The sequence below is a fragment of the Solea solea genome, chromosome 1 (assembly GCF_958295425.1).
Source record: "Solea solea chromosome 1, fSolSol10.1, whole genome shotgun sequence".
Classification (NCBI taxonomy): domain Eukaryota; kingdom Metazoa; phylum Chordata; class Actinopteri; order Pleuronectiformes; family Soleidae; genus Solea; species Solea solea.
Window position 1 is genome coordinate 23,348,796 of NC_081134.1, and position 16,791 is coordinate 23,365,586.

A 16,791-nucleotide genomic window follows, 5' to 3' on the forward strand; every position below is an offset into this window, starting at 1 on the left:
GCACACAAAACAGACACTAACAGAAAAACACATCCAAACAGTGAAATCATTGCAAAATCAAACACTAAGGGTACAGAAGTATATCGTTTAAGATGTTAACTTCATTTGTGAGGTTTATATTACGGGACAGTAGAAAAATAAAAAAAATCCGGAAACAGCCTTATCTCAGCTGAATGCGCACACAAACAGACACCAACAGAAAAACACATCCGTACAGTGAAATCATTGCAAAATCAAACACTGAGGGTACAGAACTAAATATTTTAAGATGTTAACTTCTTTTGTGAGGTTTATATTACGGGACAGTAGAAAAATAAAAAAAATCCGGAAACAGCCTTATCTCAGCTGAATGCGCACACAAACAGACACCAATAGAAAAACACATCCAAACAGTGAAATCATTGCAAGATCAAACACTAAGGGTACAGAAGTATATCGTTTAAGATGTTAACTTCATTTGTGAGGTTTATATTACGGGACAGTAGAAAAATAAAAAAAAATCCGGAAACAGCCTTATCTCAGCTTAATGCGCACACAAACAGACACCAATAGAAAAACACATCCAAACAGTGAAATCTTTGCAAAATCAAACACTGAGGGTACAGAACTAAATCTTTTAAGATGTTAACTTCATTTGTGAGGTTTATATTACGGGACAGTAGAAAAATAAAAAAAAATCCGGAAACAGCCTTATCTCAGCGTTTCGCGCACACAAACAGACACCAACAGAAAAACACATCCAAACAGTGAAATCATTGCAAAATCAAACACCAAGGGTACAGAACTAAATCTTTTAAGATGTTAACTTCATTTGTGAGGTTTATATTACAGGACAGTAGAAAAATAAAAAAAATCCGGAAACAGCCTAATCTCAGCTGAATGCGCACACAAACAGACGCCAATAGAAAAACACATCCAAACAGTGAAATCTTTGCAAAATCAAACACTGAAGGTAAAGAAGTATATCGTTTAAGATGTTAACTTCATTTGTGAGGTTTATATTACGGGACAGTAGAAGAATGAAAAAAATCCGGAAACAGCCTTATCTCAGCTGAATGCGCACACAAACAGACACCAATAGAAAAACACATCCAAACAGTGAAATCATTGCAAAATCAAACACTAAGGGTACAGAAGTATATCGTTTAAGATGTTAACTTCATTTGTGAGGTTTATATTACGGGACAGTAGAAAAATAAAAAAAATCCGGAAACAGCCTTATCTCAGCTGAATGCGCACACAAACAGACACCAACAGAAAAACACATCCAAACAGTGAAATCATTGCAAGATCAAACACTAAGGGTACAGAAGTATATCGTTTAAGATGTTAACTTCATTTGTGAGGTTTATATTACGGGACAGTAGAAAAATAAAAAAAATCCGGAAACAGCCTTATCTCAGCTGAATGCGCACACAAACAGACACCAATAGAAAAACACATCCAAACAGTGAAATCTTTGCAAAATCAAACACTGAGGGTACAGAACTAAATCTTTTAAGATGTTAACTTCATTTGTGAGGTTTATATTACGGGACAGTAGAAAAATAAAAAAAAATCCGGAAACAGCCTTATCTCAGCGTTTTGCGCACACAAACAGACACCAACAGAAAAACACATCCAAACAGTGAAATCATTGCAAAATCAAACACTAAGGATACAGAAGTATATCGTTTAAGATGTTAACTTCATTTGTGAGGTTTATATTACGGGACAGTTGAAAAATAAAAAAAATCCGGAAACAGCCTTATCCCAGCTCAATGCGCACACAAACAGACACCAATAGAAAAACACATCCAAACAGTGAAATATTTGCAAAATCAAACACTGAAGGTAAAGAAGTATATCATATAAGATCTTATGTTCATATGTGAGGTTTATGTTATGGGACAGTAGAAAAATAAAAAAAATCCGGAAACAGCCTTATCTCAGCTCAATGCGCACACAAACAGACACCAACAGAAAAACACATCCAAACAGTGAAATCATTGCAAAATCAAACACAAAGGGTACAGAAGTATATCGTTTAAGATGTTAACTTCATTTGTGAGGTTTATATTACGGGACAGTAGAAGAATGAAAAAAATCCGGAAACAGCCTTATCTCAGCTGAATGCGCACACAAACAGACACCAACAGAAAAACACATCCAAACAGTGAAATCATTGCAAAATCAAACACTAAGGGTACAGAAGTATATCGTTTAAGATGCTAACTTCATTTGTGAGGTTTATATTACGGGACAGTAGAAAAATTAAAAAAATCCGGAAACAGCCTTATCTCAGCTGAATGCGCACACAAACACACCAATAGAAAAACACATCCAAACAGTGAAATCTTTGCAAAATCAAACACTGAGGGTACAGAACTAAATCTTTTAAGATGTTAACTTCACTTGTGAGGTTTATATTACGGGACAGTAGAAAAATAAAAAAAAATCCGGAAACAGCCTTATCTCAGCTGAATGCGCACACAAACAGACGCCAATAGAAAAACACATCCAAACAGTGAAATCTTTGCAAAATCAAACACAGAAGGTAAAGAAGTATATCTTATAAGTTTTTAAGTTCATTTGTGAGGTTTATGTTATGGGACAGTAGAAAAATGAAAAAACAGCCTTATCTCAGCTGAATGGGCACACAAACAGACACCAATAGAAAAACACATGGTTATTTATGTTGAAAAAACATTTCTACAATGTTTTTTCAACAAATGTTGCTTTCACAACACACATTATTGTTGTAATCATATCATTATTATTAATATTATTACTATTGTTATCGCTGTTAATATCATTATTGTTATCATCACCATCATTATATTTATATCATTAATACATTGACATTATATTAATATAAAAAAACCAAAAACTCACGCACTCATTCTATTGGGAACAATGACATGATGATGCTGAAGGTGGCTCCACATTCGCTTCCGATTTTCATTAAGTTTCGATTCCACCTTAAAAAAATGCACGTTTCGGCCAGTAGGGAGAAGTGCAAATTCAGGAATGGTTGCAATAGAATTCAGTCAGCATTCATATTTGAGATGGACTTTCTCCTATAGTCCACAGTAGATATGGACATATAGGGGATCACTGGAAAAATAAGGAGCTGTAGTATGCAAAGCAGGTGACATATTTCATGGGAAATCATATTAGGCCATTAGAGGGCAGTGCAAAGTCACGAATTGTTGCAAAATAATTGTCAAAATCTTGACTTTTGAGCTTGATTTTCTCCAAAATTCTCAAACCAGGAAAATTCATCACAAATACCCGATCACGATATGACAATATCAAAATTCTAAGATCATATCTCGTCTCATGTCATGATATAGCTATAATATTGTCATGCCTTCCTCATCATAATTCACATTTCATTTGTCAGAGATAAAATATGAATCCATAACCCATTTTGAGAGGCAGGTTCTCATAAGGTTGGGAAGTGTCAACTATTCGGGTTGCCACTGATGGGTAGACTCCCCTGTTTAAATGTTGGAGTTTAGTATTTTGGGCAACACCATGTTAGTTTTTGAAACCAGAAACAACCATAGTTATAAGAGAAGGGATGGATACTGATAGCTTGTCCACTACAAATCCACCTATAACTGCAACATTGCAACCATGAAATGCAGAGCTGTCAATCACACACGGTGGGACTGACAGCTCTGCATTTAAATGTAAAATTAAATTTACATTGTGGACATGCAGCTCTACTAAAGAGGAACTGAGACCATAAACCCTTTAGAACAATGTATGCAGGGCACCAGACTAACTTTTTACTAGGAGCACAGTAGCCCCCCCTATAACTGAATGTTTTAGGAGAGCAAGCAGAACATTGAGGGGCGCACACCTTAAACATTTCCTCTCATTTTCACTGTATTACTGATCAATACTTTGAAAATAATTGCAGAAATTGCAATGTGCTGTTTAGAATTCCCAGTGAATTTTTATTGTGCACTTGTTTGTTAAAGAATAAGATCACATAAGAGACATTAAGTGTACATAAAATACCATCACTGTCACTACAGTACAATTATTAACTAGAAGTGGCCCGGTACTGTCCAGTACACAGAACCGGCACTTTTATTTGTGTACTGGCACATTTCACAAGATGCCGGCAATCTCTTATCAGTCCAATTGATGATTATGGTCCAGAGCAATAATGTCTCAGGGTACACTATGTGACGTTCACCTGTTCTCGCAAAAGTCAAGTGTTTATTCCTTGAGTTTGGAGTTTTTATTTTCTATCTAATCTCTATCTGGAAGACGACCGCTGTGGCGACCATCATCATGCTTCAAAAGCATGAGTTAGCTCATCCACACACTCATACTTTCTGATATAATAAAAATAAACATGGAGCTGGCAAGTTGAGGCTTGAAAATATCAGAGGACCATGCACAGAAGGGATTAAGCTGGGATATTGCCCGGTATCCTGGACTCTTTGTTAAAAAATTAATAAATTGATAAAGGTGAACCTGAATTTTCATTAACACTAAAACAAGGCCAGACCAAAAGTTTCACTCCCAGGGCTGGAGTATGCCAGATGTAATATTATTAGATATTAATGTAGATGTTATGCAAGAATTTGATGCACAAGCCTGTTTTCTTTGTGTATTACCTTAATGACTCTGTCCTGGCAGTGCTGGATGATCTTACACAGCTCCTCTGTACCCTGAGACTCGAGACTCTGATGAAGGATCTGCTCAAACATCTAGTAAAACACAATTTGTAGTTTTGTACCTAACTTTGTGACATACATGCATGTAACACCAGACAAACTGACTCATATAGGAATATCCCATGAAATAATGATAATATATGATAATGTACTTCACCCAGTTCCACAGTCTGTATTGTGGCATGTCTCTAGACAACTATATCTATTTAACTGTCCACTGAGTTATCAAACCGCCAAAAGATGCTCGCCTTTAGTTCTACTGTGTCCTTGATCAATGCCACAGTCAGAACCTCATCATCCAACTATTTGACAAACTCTAGTCAAACAGGAGCTACAGTGTAGGAAAATGATCAAGAAATAAAATGAGTGTCAATAAAATGATTAGCTCTCATAGAAACTTCCCATTGTGTTAACCAGTTAACCAATAACCCATATTAGACTGGTTAGTCAGTAGTTGAGGTTTCACCTCTCTCATGGGGATCTGGGCCCTTTGGACAAACACTGACGGGCTGCTCACGTCAAACTGTTGCAGGAGACCCTCAAGGCTCAGGTTCACCACCTTCTCATAGCAGCTGTGCATCTTAACTGGATGGAAAGCCAGCATGGCAATCTTCTCCATGTGCTGAGGAGGAAGACAAGAAGGGAGAGGAAGAGATGGATGAGGCATGGACAGATTTGGGAAAAATGTATAATTGTGTCTCACAATAAATATACTACTGCAAAAGTATCACTAATGTTACACTAGACAAATGCTGTTTAAATCACAAACATATCTGGAATAGGAGTATAGGAATTGCGGATAGATAACATTTGTTTTGTAAAGATCCAGATTCTTGTGCTTCAACTGCGAAAATCAGAGTGCATTTTCTATACATAATCCTTATATCTTGTGCTTCAATTTATTTTCTCATGTTATGGGTTTTATTTAAAGTGACACAATTTTCAACCTTCACGTTATGTCTCTAAGCAGGGATGGGAAGTATTTCTGATACATGTATTAAAAAAATACATATTTAAAATACAAAATATGCTCTTTTCTGGAGATGATAAAAATTCCTTCATATTTTGTACCAATATATTTCCATTATGTGTATTTTATTTAAAATACTGTAACATACATCCTTTGAAAAAAAGTGATGACATAAGAAGACAAATTGCAGGATGCTGCTTCAGATTGGACGTCATGGTGCTTGTGCCTACTTTAATTTGCCAGGACTTGTTAAGATCACAATTAGTCTACATAAGAATTGAATTGAGTCAAGCGATTACCGTCAGAGCTGAGTTTCAAGACTTTAGAGCTCACTCTGTCGTTTACATCGATGACAGTGTTAAAGTCGCCACATAAAATAATTTTGTATCCGACCAATAGCGGTTCTTTAAGTCTTTTAAAAAGTTGAAAAATGTTTGTTCTCTCATGAGAGGTGTACATGTGTATCATTCGTATTTTTTCTCCTCGGTAAAAACAATCCAACATGAGCAATCTACAAGGAATTAAATTAGGAATTCATTCGTTTTACGAATAATAGTGACATCACCAGTTTTAGAAAAAAGATCCCACCATCAGCTTTACTTTCGCCAATAGAAATTACACTTAGACCTTTACTCTTTACTTGTGTTCAGTCTCAGTTCTTGACAACATAATATGTCAAAGTCAGTTTTCAACAAGAATTCAATTTGTTGGGCTCTAAAAGAATTTGATTGGATGCCATGGGCATTCCAAGATGAAACTTTGGGTGAGGTCATAAATGTTTGGGGGGAAGCTATGGTGTGGGTTTGTCGTCATTTTATAACTTATACTACAAGCTTTTCTTTTCTTTTTCTCTACCTCTACTAAAGGTGTTTCATGATCATCATCAGGCTCTGGAGCGGGGAATTCAGGAGTGGGAGAGAAAGAGCCAAAGTTGTTGCTGTAAGGGGGGCTCTCTGCTACAGCCTGCGGGTAAAGCGGGGTGCCGCCAACTCGCTGACCCTGACCCTTATACCTATTCCAAGCCCTACCAGTAGAGGTCCCCCAAACCCCAATTTATGAGATGGAATAAAATGATATCAAAGTTTAGTTGGGGTGGCAAAAGATCCACAATAAGACTGGAAACTCTCCAGCTGCCAAAAGAAGAAGGAGGGATGAGACTTCCAAAATTAAAGGAATACTACCATGCGGCCCAATTGAGATATATTGTAGGTTGGTGCAAACCAGACACAGTGAAATGAAATAGAAAAAGAGTTTGGAGAAAACCCAGTACAGAATATAATTGGGGATAAAGAAACATACAAGAAGATTCAAAACCAAATAGACACAATCACGATGTTCACATACAAAATATGGTTCAGCATAATAAAAAAATATAAGATACAGAAAGACACTAATTTATTGAATAGGATAGCAATTTTACACCGACTAGGTACGATATAGGATTTAAACAGTGGACAACAAAGGGAATCACAGCATGGTGTGTTATGGTGAAAGATGGACAGCTTGAGAGTTTCCAAAATATGACAGAAAAAAAGGATTTAGATAATCAATCATGAATTCTGTGGATTCCTGCAACTTAGAGACTACTATATGAAAGAGACCAGGGTGGACTCCTCCTGAGAAGTGAATAGTGTGATCCAGATCATCATAATCAACGCATACAAAGAAACCACAATTAGAATTATATTGGGACTATATAAAAAATGCTACAAAATACATAAAAAAAAAAGATGGGAATCAGGATTTAACATAAAACTTAGTGATGAAGATCGGCTAAGATTGGTATAATCTGCCAGACATTAGCCTCATGTATGAAACAAAGTGATTTTGAAGCAGAAACATATTTAGGTTACAAGGTCAGAGCTGCAGTGACTTCCTGACAAGTACAAATGAGCATTTCATGGGTTGTACTGGCAACACATATGACAAATGTTGGGTGGCTGGGAGATTTTTTTTTAATCAGTCTTGAATATGTCAAAGATTACCCACAATATTAACTTTGAAGCATTGTTAGTTTTGTGTAGCATCAGATAAAACATGTACTCCCTCCCCTCTTAATTTGAAAAGAGGTCATTTGTAATATGGAAATGATTGAATATTTGGTGGTTTTGAGGAGGACTGATGCAGGACAAAAGTATTAATCTTTTATGACAGCAATTCTTGGGAGTGAACATTCCTGCCATATACTCAAGTGTATTGTGAAAACAATGTTCAGTGTTCTATTGATCTATTAATAAAATGTTTTCATTTGAATTCCAATTTGCCAAGAGACCTTCTTACAAGAAAGTGTGCCATATGCACTAACACAGTGGAAATTAATCATAATGAAGCCTGAGGGTTAAGGAAACAGTTTGTCATCAACTAAATACTGTAGGTGTCCAAAGCCTGAGGGTCAACCTCTTTCCCCGGATGAAGCAGAATCCAGTCACGTTAACTGTGCGTTGTAAGAATGGAAAAGACTGTCATAAAAAATAATAATAATTACAACACCCACACTGTATCAACATTCAGAGTGGACTTAATTTTTAAGAATAGAGGGATAGATTTAGTGTATAGCCTACTTGTTAAATAGACAGGATACCTGCAGCAGCAGCACCAGCGAAGCTCTCTGAACAGATCAGCAATGTGACCCACAGTCCTCACAACCGAAGACGCAGCCGAAACACAGCAAGCGGTTCCGCGAAAACGGGAGCTTTGCAGCTGCGGGTCCGGGTGAGAGGACATCGGTTCTCACAGTGGAACTGTTCAGACAGAAAGTCTGGCTCCCGTGTAACGTCGCAGACAACACCATCTGCATTTAAACACTAAACTTTCGCTATATTTCGATTAATGCGTGTATGTGTGTTTAAATACATGTGTATGTATGTATTTTCAATGAGTGAAAAGACGTAGTTACTGTAATTAACGAACACATTTTAGCAATAACTCTTTAGCCACCTGGCCTGCTGTTTAGCTCATTATAATGTAAAATTTCACTTACCTCTACATTTTTGAGCATCTTGCTGTGACATGTCAATAGCCTCCCTCTACCACCAACTTCCCCAGTAATTCCTTGGTCAGCGACTGATGCTGCAACTGCATTACATGTTCATCCACCTGCTGAGCAGACACTAACCTGTTCACGTTTTGGATATTAATCCGCTGCTGCTGTGGTGGGGAACTACGTTGCGTTGGAGTGTGATGATGGTCGATAATTATCTTAAAGCTACAGTAGTAGTTGAAATAAAGTGCCCCTTTGTTTCACCATACAGGCATGGCAGAAATGTTCGCTTCCAAGATTTTTTGTAATAAAAACATTACAGATTAATCCTCTGCATTCTTTGTGCTTTTGGATTTTTTTTTGAGGATATCTTTGGCTGTGTTGATGCAAATTGCTTCAAATTTGGTGTAGGTGAAGTTATTTTCCACTGTCAGGGAATATCAACATTTTTCATTATCATATAACACACAATTCAATCAATATCTGAAGCTAAAATGATGTGGGTGTATTTTAGGGATATCATAGTATGGTGTGAATGTGGGTTTAGGAATGAATGTGTGTGTGTGTGTGTGTGTGTGTGTCTGTGTGTCTGTGTGTCTGTGTGTATGTGCAACTCCAGGCACATCAAGTTCAAATCGACATGATACACAGGCACTACAAAGAGGCTCATACACACATGCACTCCTTTGAGTAAAAAACAGGCATCTTGAGGGACTTCAAAGACTTGCCCTCTACGTGAACCCAAACAAAAGTCTGGTTTTGTTTACACAGGTGCAATTACAGGTAAACACAATGTTTCACTTTGTTTGGGGCTCAATTCATCCTGACTGTTAAAGACACAGCCTCAGACGCTGAAGACCTCGACCTCATCAACATCAGTCACAATGTACTGAAAAAGAAAAAGGTTAAATAATTTATCAAAACTAACCCTAACCCTATCATATTATAGTGATTACATGTAAAATAATTACATCAAATCAAACATACATTTGTATGACCTGTGTGATCATCCGTTTTTGATGAAGTTTAAAATCCATAATTTGTATTAGTAGTGTATGATTTCACTTTCACTGAACTCAGTACCACTTATACTTCATAAACTAGTAGTATGAAATACTTTTACTGTATATGTTTTGGAGGAATATAGGCTCAAACTTCACTTTTTGCAACAAATAACAGGGTAATCATTTTTTGGCTATCAGGCAACTGTAATTTCACAGTATTGTTTTGTCAGCTGCCTAAATTATGTAAAATCCGATTAATGCTATGCTATTTATTTAAATCAAGTCTCTAACACAACAAAGTGTGTAATAATGAGGGTTAGGGTTAGGGTTATTACATGAAAGCCAGTGCATCTGAATACTTTTCAGATGCACTGATTACACTGAAATGATTTTCTTCACACATTTTGAATTTGAAAATGCTCAGTGGGACCTGAGAAAGTGGACCTGAGGTGTTGCCAAGGGGGAAGTAATCCTCACAGCAGGCTCCCTGCTAAGTGAAATTCATTTTTGTGTTGGGGATGCAACTGCTCAAATGGATCAAATACCTGAAACTGTGTGAGAATTCCAAGCATCAATAAACCGTTGGATTCCAATGCTGGCAGCTCAGGTTCGAAAAGTATCGAACTGTGGTGTCCTCCATATCAAGAAGCTCTTGGTCCACCAGGTGAACCAAGGTGGCCTTCAGTGGGAGTGTTGCTGTGGTTCTGTAAAAATGCAGAGCAGAAGGGAATTAAAAAAAAAAGTTTTCTGTTGCTTTTAGGTTTCAAGCCCAGTCAATGGAACACATTTTAGGAAATATTAATGTTATTCCAAGATTATCTTTTACTTTTCACATGCCATATAACTCAGAAAAGATTTGTGGGAAAAAGAAATGCAAATAATTTCATGACCACTGTCTGATATAATCTAGTAACATGTATCGATATAGACACACAGGAGCTATATACACAACCACCCCGACACTCCACTGTCCAAGTACTGAAAAATACATACCCACACACACATCACATATGGTTTTGAGAGAAATGATGTTTAGAAACACTTTTAATTACCCTTGTTAATGCTGTCTCTGTGTATCCTGACAGTTTTTCTTGCACATACAGTGAGAGATAAAATTGTCCTCCATGGTCCACCCTCACTTGGTCCACAAAGGCCATAGGTCACAACAGCATTCCTGCTTAAGCAATGAAAAGGGAAATAAAAAATAAAAAGACATTAACCGGCTCATTCTGTCATGAGGCCGTGTCTCAAATTCCACATCCTATCACAAGTTAATAAGACATATTTCATATATACGGGGGTAGAGTGGCTCAGTGGTTAAGACCGGTACCCTGTGTGCGAAAGACAGCATGGTCGTAATGGTCACAAGTTCGGCTCCGCCCCTGGCTTACTGTACTCAATTCCATTCCATCGCTTTGGATAAAAGTGTCTGCTAAATGACATGTTATGGAATATTTTAATGGGTTCATCAACTGGCCGTCGCTTATTACAGTGCTGCTTCACAGTATGTATCCTTTAATTTATAAGACCACCTAAATACATAAAATACAAATACAATACAAATACAATACAAACAATAGAAGAGAAGGGATGGAAACAACCATAGTTAGTGGAGAAGGGGTTTTTTTACATTGTGGACATGCACCTCTACTGAAGAGGAACTAAGAACATAAACCCTTTAGAACAATGTTTGGAGGGCATCTGACTAACGTTTTACAAGGAGCACAGTAGGGGTGTAAACTGAACATTTTAGGAGAGCAAGCAAAACATTTAGGGGCGCACACCTTAAATTGACTTGCAAAGCAAATATTAATATTTCCGCTCATTTTCACTGTATTACTGATCAATACTTTGAAAATAATTGAAGAAATTGCAATGTGCTGTTTAGAATTCCCAGTGAATTTTTATTGTGCACTTGTTTGTTAAAGAATAAGATCACATAAGAGACATTAAGTGTACATAAAATACCATCACTGTCACTACAGTACAATTATTAACTAGAAGTGGCCCGGTACTGTCCAGTACACAGAACCGGCACTTTTATTTGTGTACTGGCACATTTCACAAGATGCCGGCAATCTCTTATCAGTCCAACTGATGATTATGGTCCAGAGCAATAATGTCTCAGGGTACACTATGTGACGTTCACCTGTTCTCGCAAAAGTCAAGTGTTTATTCCTTGAGTTTGGAGTTTTTATTTTCTATCTAATCTCTATCTGGAAGACGACCGCTGTGGCGACCATCATCATGCTTCAAAAGCATGAGTTAGCTCATCCACACACTCATACTTTCTGATATAATAAAAATAAACATGGAGCTGGCAAGTTGAGGCTTGAACATATCAGAGGACCATGCACAGAAGGGATTAAGCTGGGATATTGCCCGGTATCCTGGACTCTTTGTTAAAAAATTAATAAATTGATAAAGGTGAACCTGAATTTTCATTAACACTAAAACAAGGCCAGACCAAAAGTTTCACTCCCAGGGCTGGAGTATGCCAGATGTAATATTATTAGATATTAATGTAGATGTTATGCAAGAATTTGATGCACAAGCCTGTTTTCTTTGTGTATTACCTTAATGACTCTGTCCTGGCAGTGCTGGATGATCTTACACAGCTCCTCTGTACCCTGAGACTCGAGACTCTGATGAAGGATCTGCTCAAACATCTAGTAAAACACAATTTGTAGTTTTGTACCTAACTTTGTGACATACATGCATGTAACACCAGACAAACTGACTCATATAGGAATATCCCATGAAATAATGATAATATATGATAATGTACTACACCCAGTTCCACAGTCTGTATTGTGGCATGTCTGTAGACAACTATATCTGTTTAACTGTCCACTGAGTTATCAAACCGCCAAAAGATGTTCGCCTTTAGTTCTACTGTGTCCTTGATCAATGCCACAGTCAGAACCTCATCATCCAACTATTTGACAAACTCTAGTCAAACAGGAGCTACAGTGTAGGAAAATGATCAAGAAATAAAATGAGTGTCAATAAAATGATTAGCTCTCATAGAAACTTCCCATTGTGTTAACCAGTTAACCAATAACCCGAATTAGACTGGTTAGTCAGTAGTTGAGGTTTCACCTCTCTCATGGGGATCTGGGCCCTTTGGACAAACACTGACGGGCTGCTCACGTCAAACTGTTGCTGCAGACCCTCAAGGCTCAGGTTCACCTCCTTCTCATAGCAGCTGTGCATCTTAACTGGATGGAAAGCCAGCATGGCGATCTTCTCCATGTGCTGAGGAGGAAGACAAGAAGGGAGAGGAAGAGATGGATGAGGCATGGACAGATTTGGGAAAAATGTATAATTGTGTCTCACAATAAATATACTACTGCAAAAGTATCACTAATGTTACACTAGACAAATGCTGTTTAAATCACAAACATATCTGGAATAGGAGTATAGGAATTGCGGATAGATAACATTTGTTTTGTAAAGATCCAGATTCTTGTGCTTCAACTGCGAAAATCAGAGTGCATTTTCTATACATAATCATTATATCTTGTGCTTCAATTTATTTTCTCATGTTATGGGTTTTATTTAAAGCAACACAATTTTCAACCTTCACGTAAGATCTCTAAGCAGGGATGTTCCCATTATTCCCATATAGTATTTCTGATACATGTATTAAAAAAATACATATTTAAAATACAAAATATGCTCTTTTCTGGAGATGATAAAAATTCCTTCATATTTTGTACCAATATATTTACATTATGTGTATTTTATTTAAAATACTGTAACATACATCCTTTGAAAAAAAGTGATGACATAAGAAGACAAATTGCAGGATGCTGCTTCAGATTGGACGTCATGGTGCTTGTGCCTACTTTAATTTGCCAGGACTTGTTAAGATCACAATTAGTCTACATAAGAATTGAATTGAGTCAAGCGATTACCGTCAGAGCTGAGTTTCAAGACTTTAGAGCTCACTCTGTCGTTTACATCGATGACAGTGTTAAAGTCGCCACATAAAATAATTTTGTATCCGACCAATAGCGGTTCTTTAAGTCTTTTAAAAAGTTGAAAAATGTTTGTTCTCTCATGAGAGGTGTACATGTGTATCATTCGTATTTTTTCTCCTCGGTAAAAACAATCCAACATGAGCAATCTACAAGGAATTAAATTAGGAATTCATTCGTTTTACGAATAATAGTGACATCACCAGTTTTAGAAAAAAGATCCCACCATCAGCTTTACTTTCGCCAATAGAAATTACACTTAGACCTTTGTTCCACATGCTGGATACCTTTACTCTTTACTTGTGTTCAGTCTCAGTTCTTGACAACATAATATGTCAAAGTCAGTTTTCAACAAGAATTCAATTTGTTGGGCTCTAAAAGAATTTGATTGGATGCCATGGGCATTCCAAGATGAAACTTTGGGTGAGGTCATAAATGTTTGGGGGGAAGCTATGGTGTGGGTTTGTCGTCATTTTATAACTTATACTACAAGCTTTTCTTTTCTTTTTCTCTACCTCTACAAAAGGTGTTTCATGATCATCATCAGGCTCTGGAGCGGGGAATTCAGGAGTGGGAGAGAAAGAGCCAAAGTTGTTGCTGTAAGGGGGGCTCTCTGCTACAGCCTGCGGGTAAAGCGGGGTGCCGCCGACTCGCTGACCCTGACCCTTATACCTATTCCAAGCCCTACCAGTAGAGGTCCCCCAAACCCCAATTTATGAGATGGAATAAAATGATATCAAAATTTAGTTGGGGTGGCAAAAGATCCACAATAAGACTGGAAACTCTCCAGCTGCCAAAAGAAGAAGGAGGGATGAGACTTCCAAAATTAAAGGAATACTACCATGCGGCCCAATTGAGATATATTGTAGGTTGGTGCAAACCAGACACAGTGAAATGAAATAGAAAAAGAGTTTGGAGAAAACCCAGTACAGAATATAATTGGGGATAAAGAAACATACAAGAAGATTTAAAACCAAATAGACACAATCACGATGTTCACATACAAAATATGGTTCAGCATAATAAAAAAATATAAGATACAGAAAGACACTAATTTATTGAATAGGATAGCAATTTTACACCGACTAGGTACGATATAGGATTTAAACAGTGGACAACAAAGGGAATCACAGCATGGTGTGTTATGGTGAAAGATGGACAGCTTGAGAGTTTCCAAAATATGACAGAAAAAAAGGATTTAGATAATCAATCATGAATTCTGTGGATTCCTGCAACTTAGAGACTACTATATGAAAGAGACCAGGGTGGACTCCTCCTGAGAAGTGAATAGTGTGATCCAGATCATCATAATCAATGCATACAAAGAAACCACAATTAGAATTATATTGGGACTATATAAAAAAATGCTACAAAATACATAAAAAAAAAAGATGGGAATCAGGATTTAACATAAAACTTAGTGATGAAGATTGGCTAAGATTGGTATAATCTGCCAGACATTAGCCTCATGTATGAAACAAAGTGATTTTGAAGCAGAAACATATTTAGGTTACAAGGTCAGAGCTGCAGTGACTTCCTGACAAGTACAAATGAGCATTTCATGGGTTGTACTGGCAACACATATGACAAATGTTGGGTGGCTGGGAGATTTTTTTTTAATCAGTCTTGAATATGTCAAAGATTACCCACAATATTAACTTTGAAGCATTGTTAGTTTTGTGTAGCATCAGATAAAACATGTACTCCCTCCCCTCATAATTTGAAAAGAGGTCATTTGTAATATGGAAATGATTGAATATTTGGTGGTTTTGAGGAGGACTGATGCAGGACAAAAGTATTAATCTTTTATGACAACAATTCTTGGGAGTGAACATTCCTGCCATACACTCAAGTGTATTGTGAAAACAATGTTCAGTGTTCTATTGATCTATTAATAAAATGTTTTCATTTGAATTCCAATTTGCCAAGAGACCTTCTTACAAGAAAGTGTGCCATATGCACTAACACAGTGGAAATTAATCATAATGAAGCCTGAGGGTTAAGGAAACAGTTTGTCATCAACTAAATACTGTAGGTGTCCAAAGCCTGAGGGTCAACCTCTTTCCCCGGATGAAGCAGAATCCAGTCACGTTAACTGTGCGTTGTAAGAATGGAAAAGACTGTCATAAAAAATAATAATAATTACAACACCCACACTGTATCAACATTCAGAGTGGACTTAATTTTTAAGAATAGAGGGATAGATTTAGTGTATAGCCTACTTGTTAAATAGACAGGATACCTGCAGCAGCAGCACCAGCGAAGCTCTCTGAACAGATCAGCAATGTGACCCACAGTCCTCACAACCGAAGACGCAGCCGAAACACAGCAAGCGGTTCCGCGAAAACGGGAGCTTTGCAGCTGCGGGTCCGGGTGAGAGGACATCGGTTCTCACAGTGGAACTGTTCAGACAGAAAGTCTGGCTCCCGTGTAACGTCGCAGACAACACCATCTGCATTTAAACACTAAACTTTCGCAAAAAACAGCAAAGCGAAAAAGAAAAAAAAAAGAGCATGGAACATTTACATGTGCATATATTATTATTAACTATATTTCGATTAATGCGTGTATGTGTGTTTAAATACATGTGTATGTATGTATTTTCAATGAGTGAAAAGACGTAGTTACTGTAATTAACGAACACATTTTAGCAATAACTCTTTAGCCACCTGGCCTGCTGTTTAGCTCATTATAATGTAAAATTTCACTTACCTCTACATTTTTGAGCATCTTGCTGTGACATGTCAATAGCCTCCCTCTACCACCAACTTCCCCAGTAATTCCTTGGTCAGCGACTGATGCTGCAACTCCATTACATGTTCATCCACCTGCTGAGCAGACAGTAACCTGTTCACGTTTTGGATATTAATCCGCTGCTGCTGTGGTGGGGAACTACGTTGCGTTGGAGTGTGATGATGGTCGATAATTATCTTAAAGCTACAGTAGTAGTTGAAATAAACTGCCCCTTTGTTTCACCATACATGCATGGCAGAAATGTTCGCTTCCAAGATTTTTTGTAATAAAAACATTACAGATTAATCCTCTGCATTCTTTGTGCTTTTGGATTTTTTTTTGAGGATATCTTTGGCTGTGTTGATGCAAATTGCTTCAAATTTGGTGTAGGTGAAGTTATTTTCCACTGTCAGGGAATATCAACATTTTTCATTATCATATA

The 16,791-nt window shown here is 37.2% G+C and overlaps 1 protein-coding gene across 2 annotated transcripts; it reads right to left on the reverse strand.

The window, feature by feature from the left end:
- Nucleotides 1–12,009: 12,009 nt before the first annotated feature.
- LOC131471401 (protein Niban 2-like) lies at nucleotides 12,010–16,445 on the reverse strand. 2 transcript variants are annotated; one of them, XM_058647941.1, is made up of 3 exons: nucleotides 16,329–16,445; nucleotides 12,787–12,891; nucleotides 12,010–12,302 (listed from the first exon to the last, which is right to left on the reverse strand). In XM_058647941.1, exons 1-3 carry the CDS (start codon nucleotides 16,344–16,346, stop codon nucleotides 12,165–12,167), a joined length of 261 nt encoding a protein of 86 aa, XP_058503924.1. In that variant the 5' UTR covers nucleotides 16,347–16,445; the 3' UTR covers nucleotides 12,010–12,164. The 2 variants fall into 2 exon arrangements, with proteins under 2 accessions (XP_058503924.1, XP_058503915.1); XM_058647932.1 differs by having other exon boundaries at nucleotides 12,736–12,891.
- Nucleotides 16,446–16,791: the final 346 nt, after the last annotated feature.

Coding starts and splice junctions, on each gene's coding strand:
- LOC131471401 (XM_058647932.1), bottom strand. Junction 12,303..12,735: donor CCCAGATCCCCATGAGAGAG/GTGAAACCTCAA, acceptor GTGTTTTACTAG/ATGTTTGAGCAGATCCTTCA.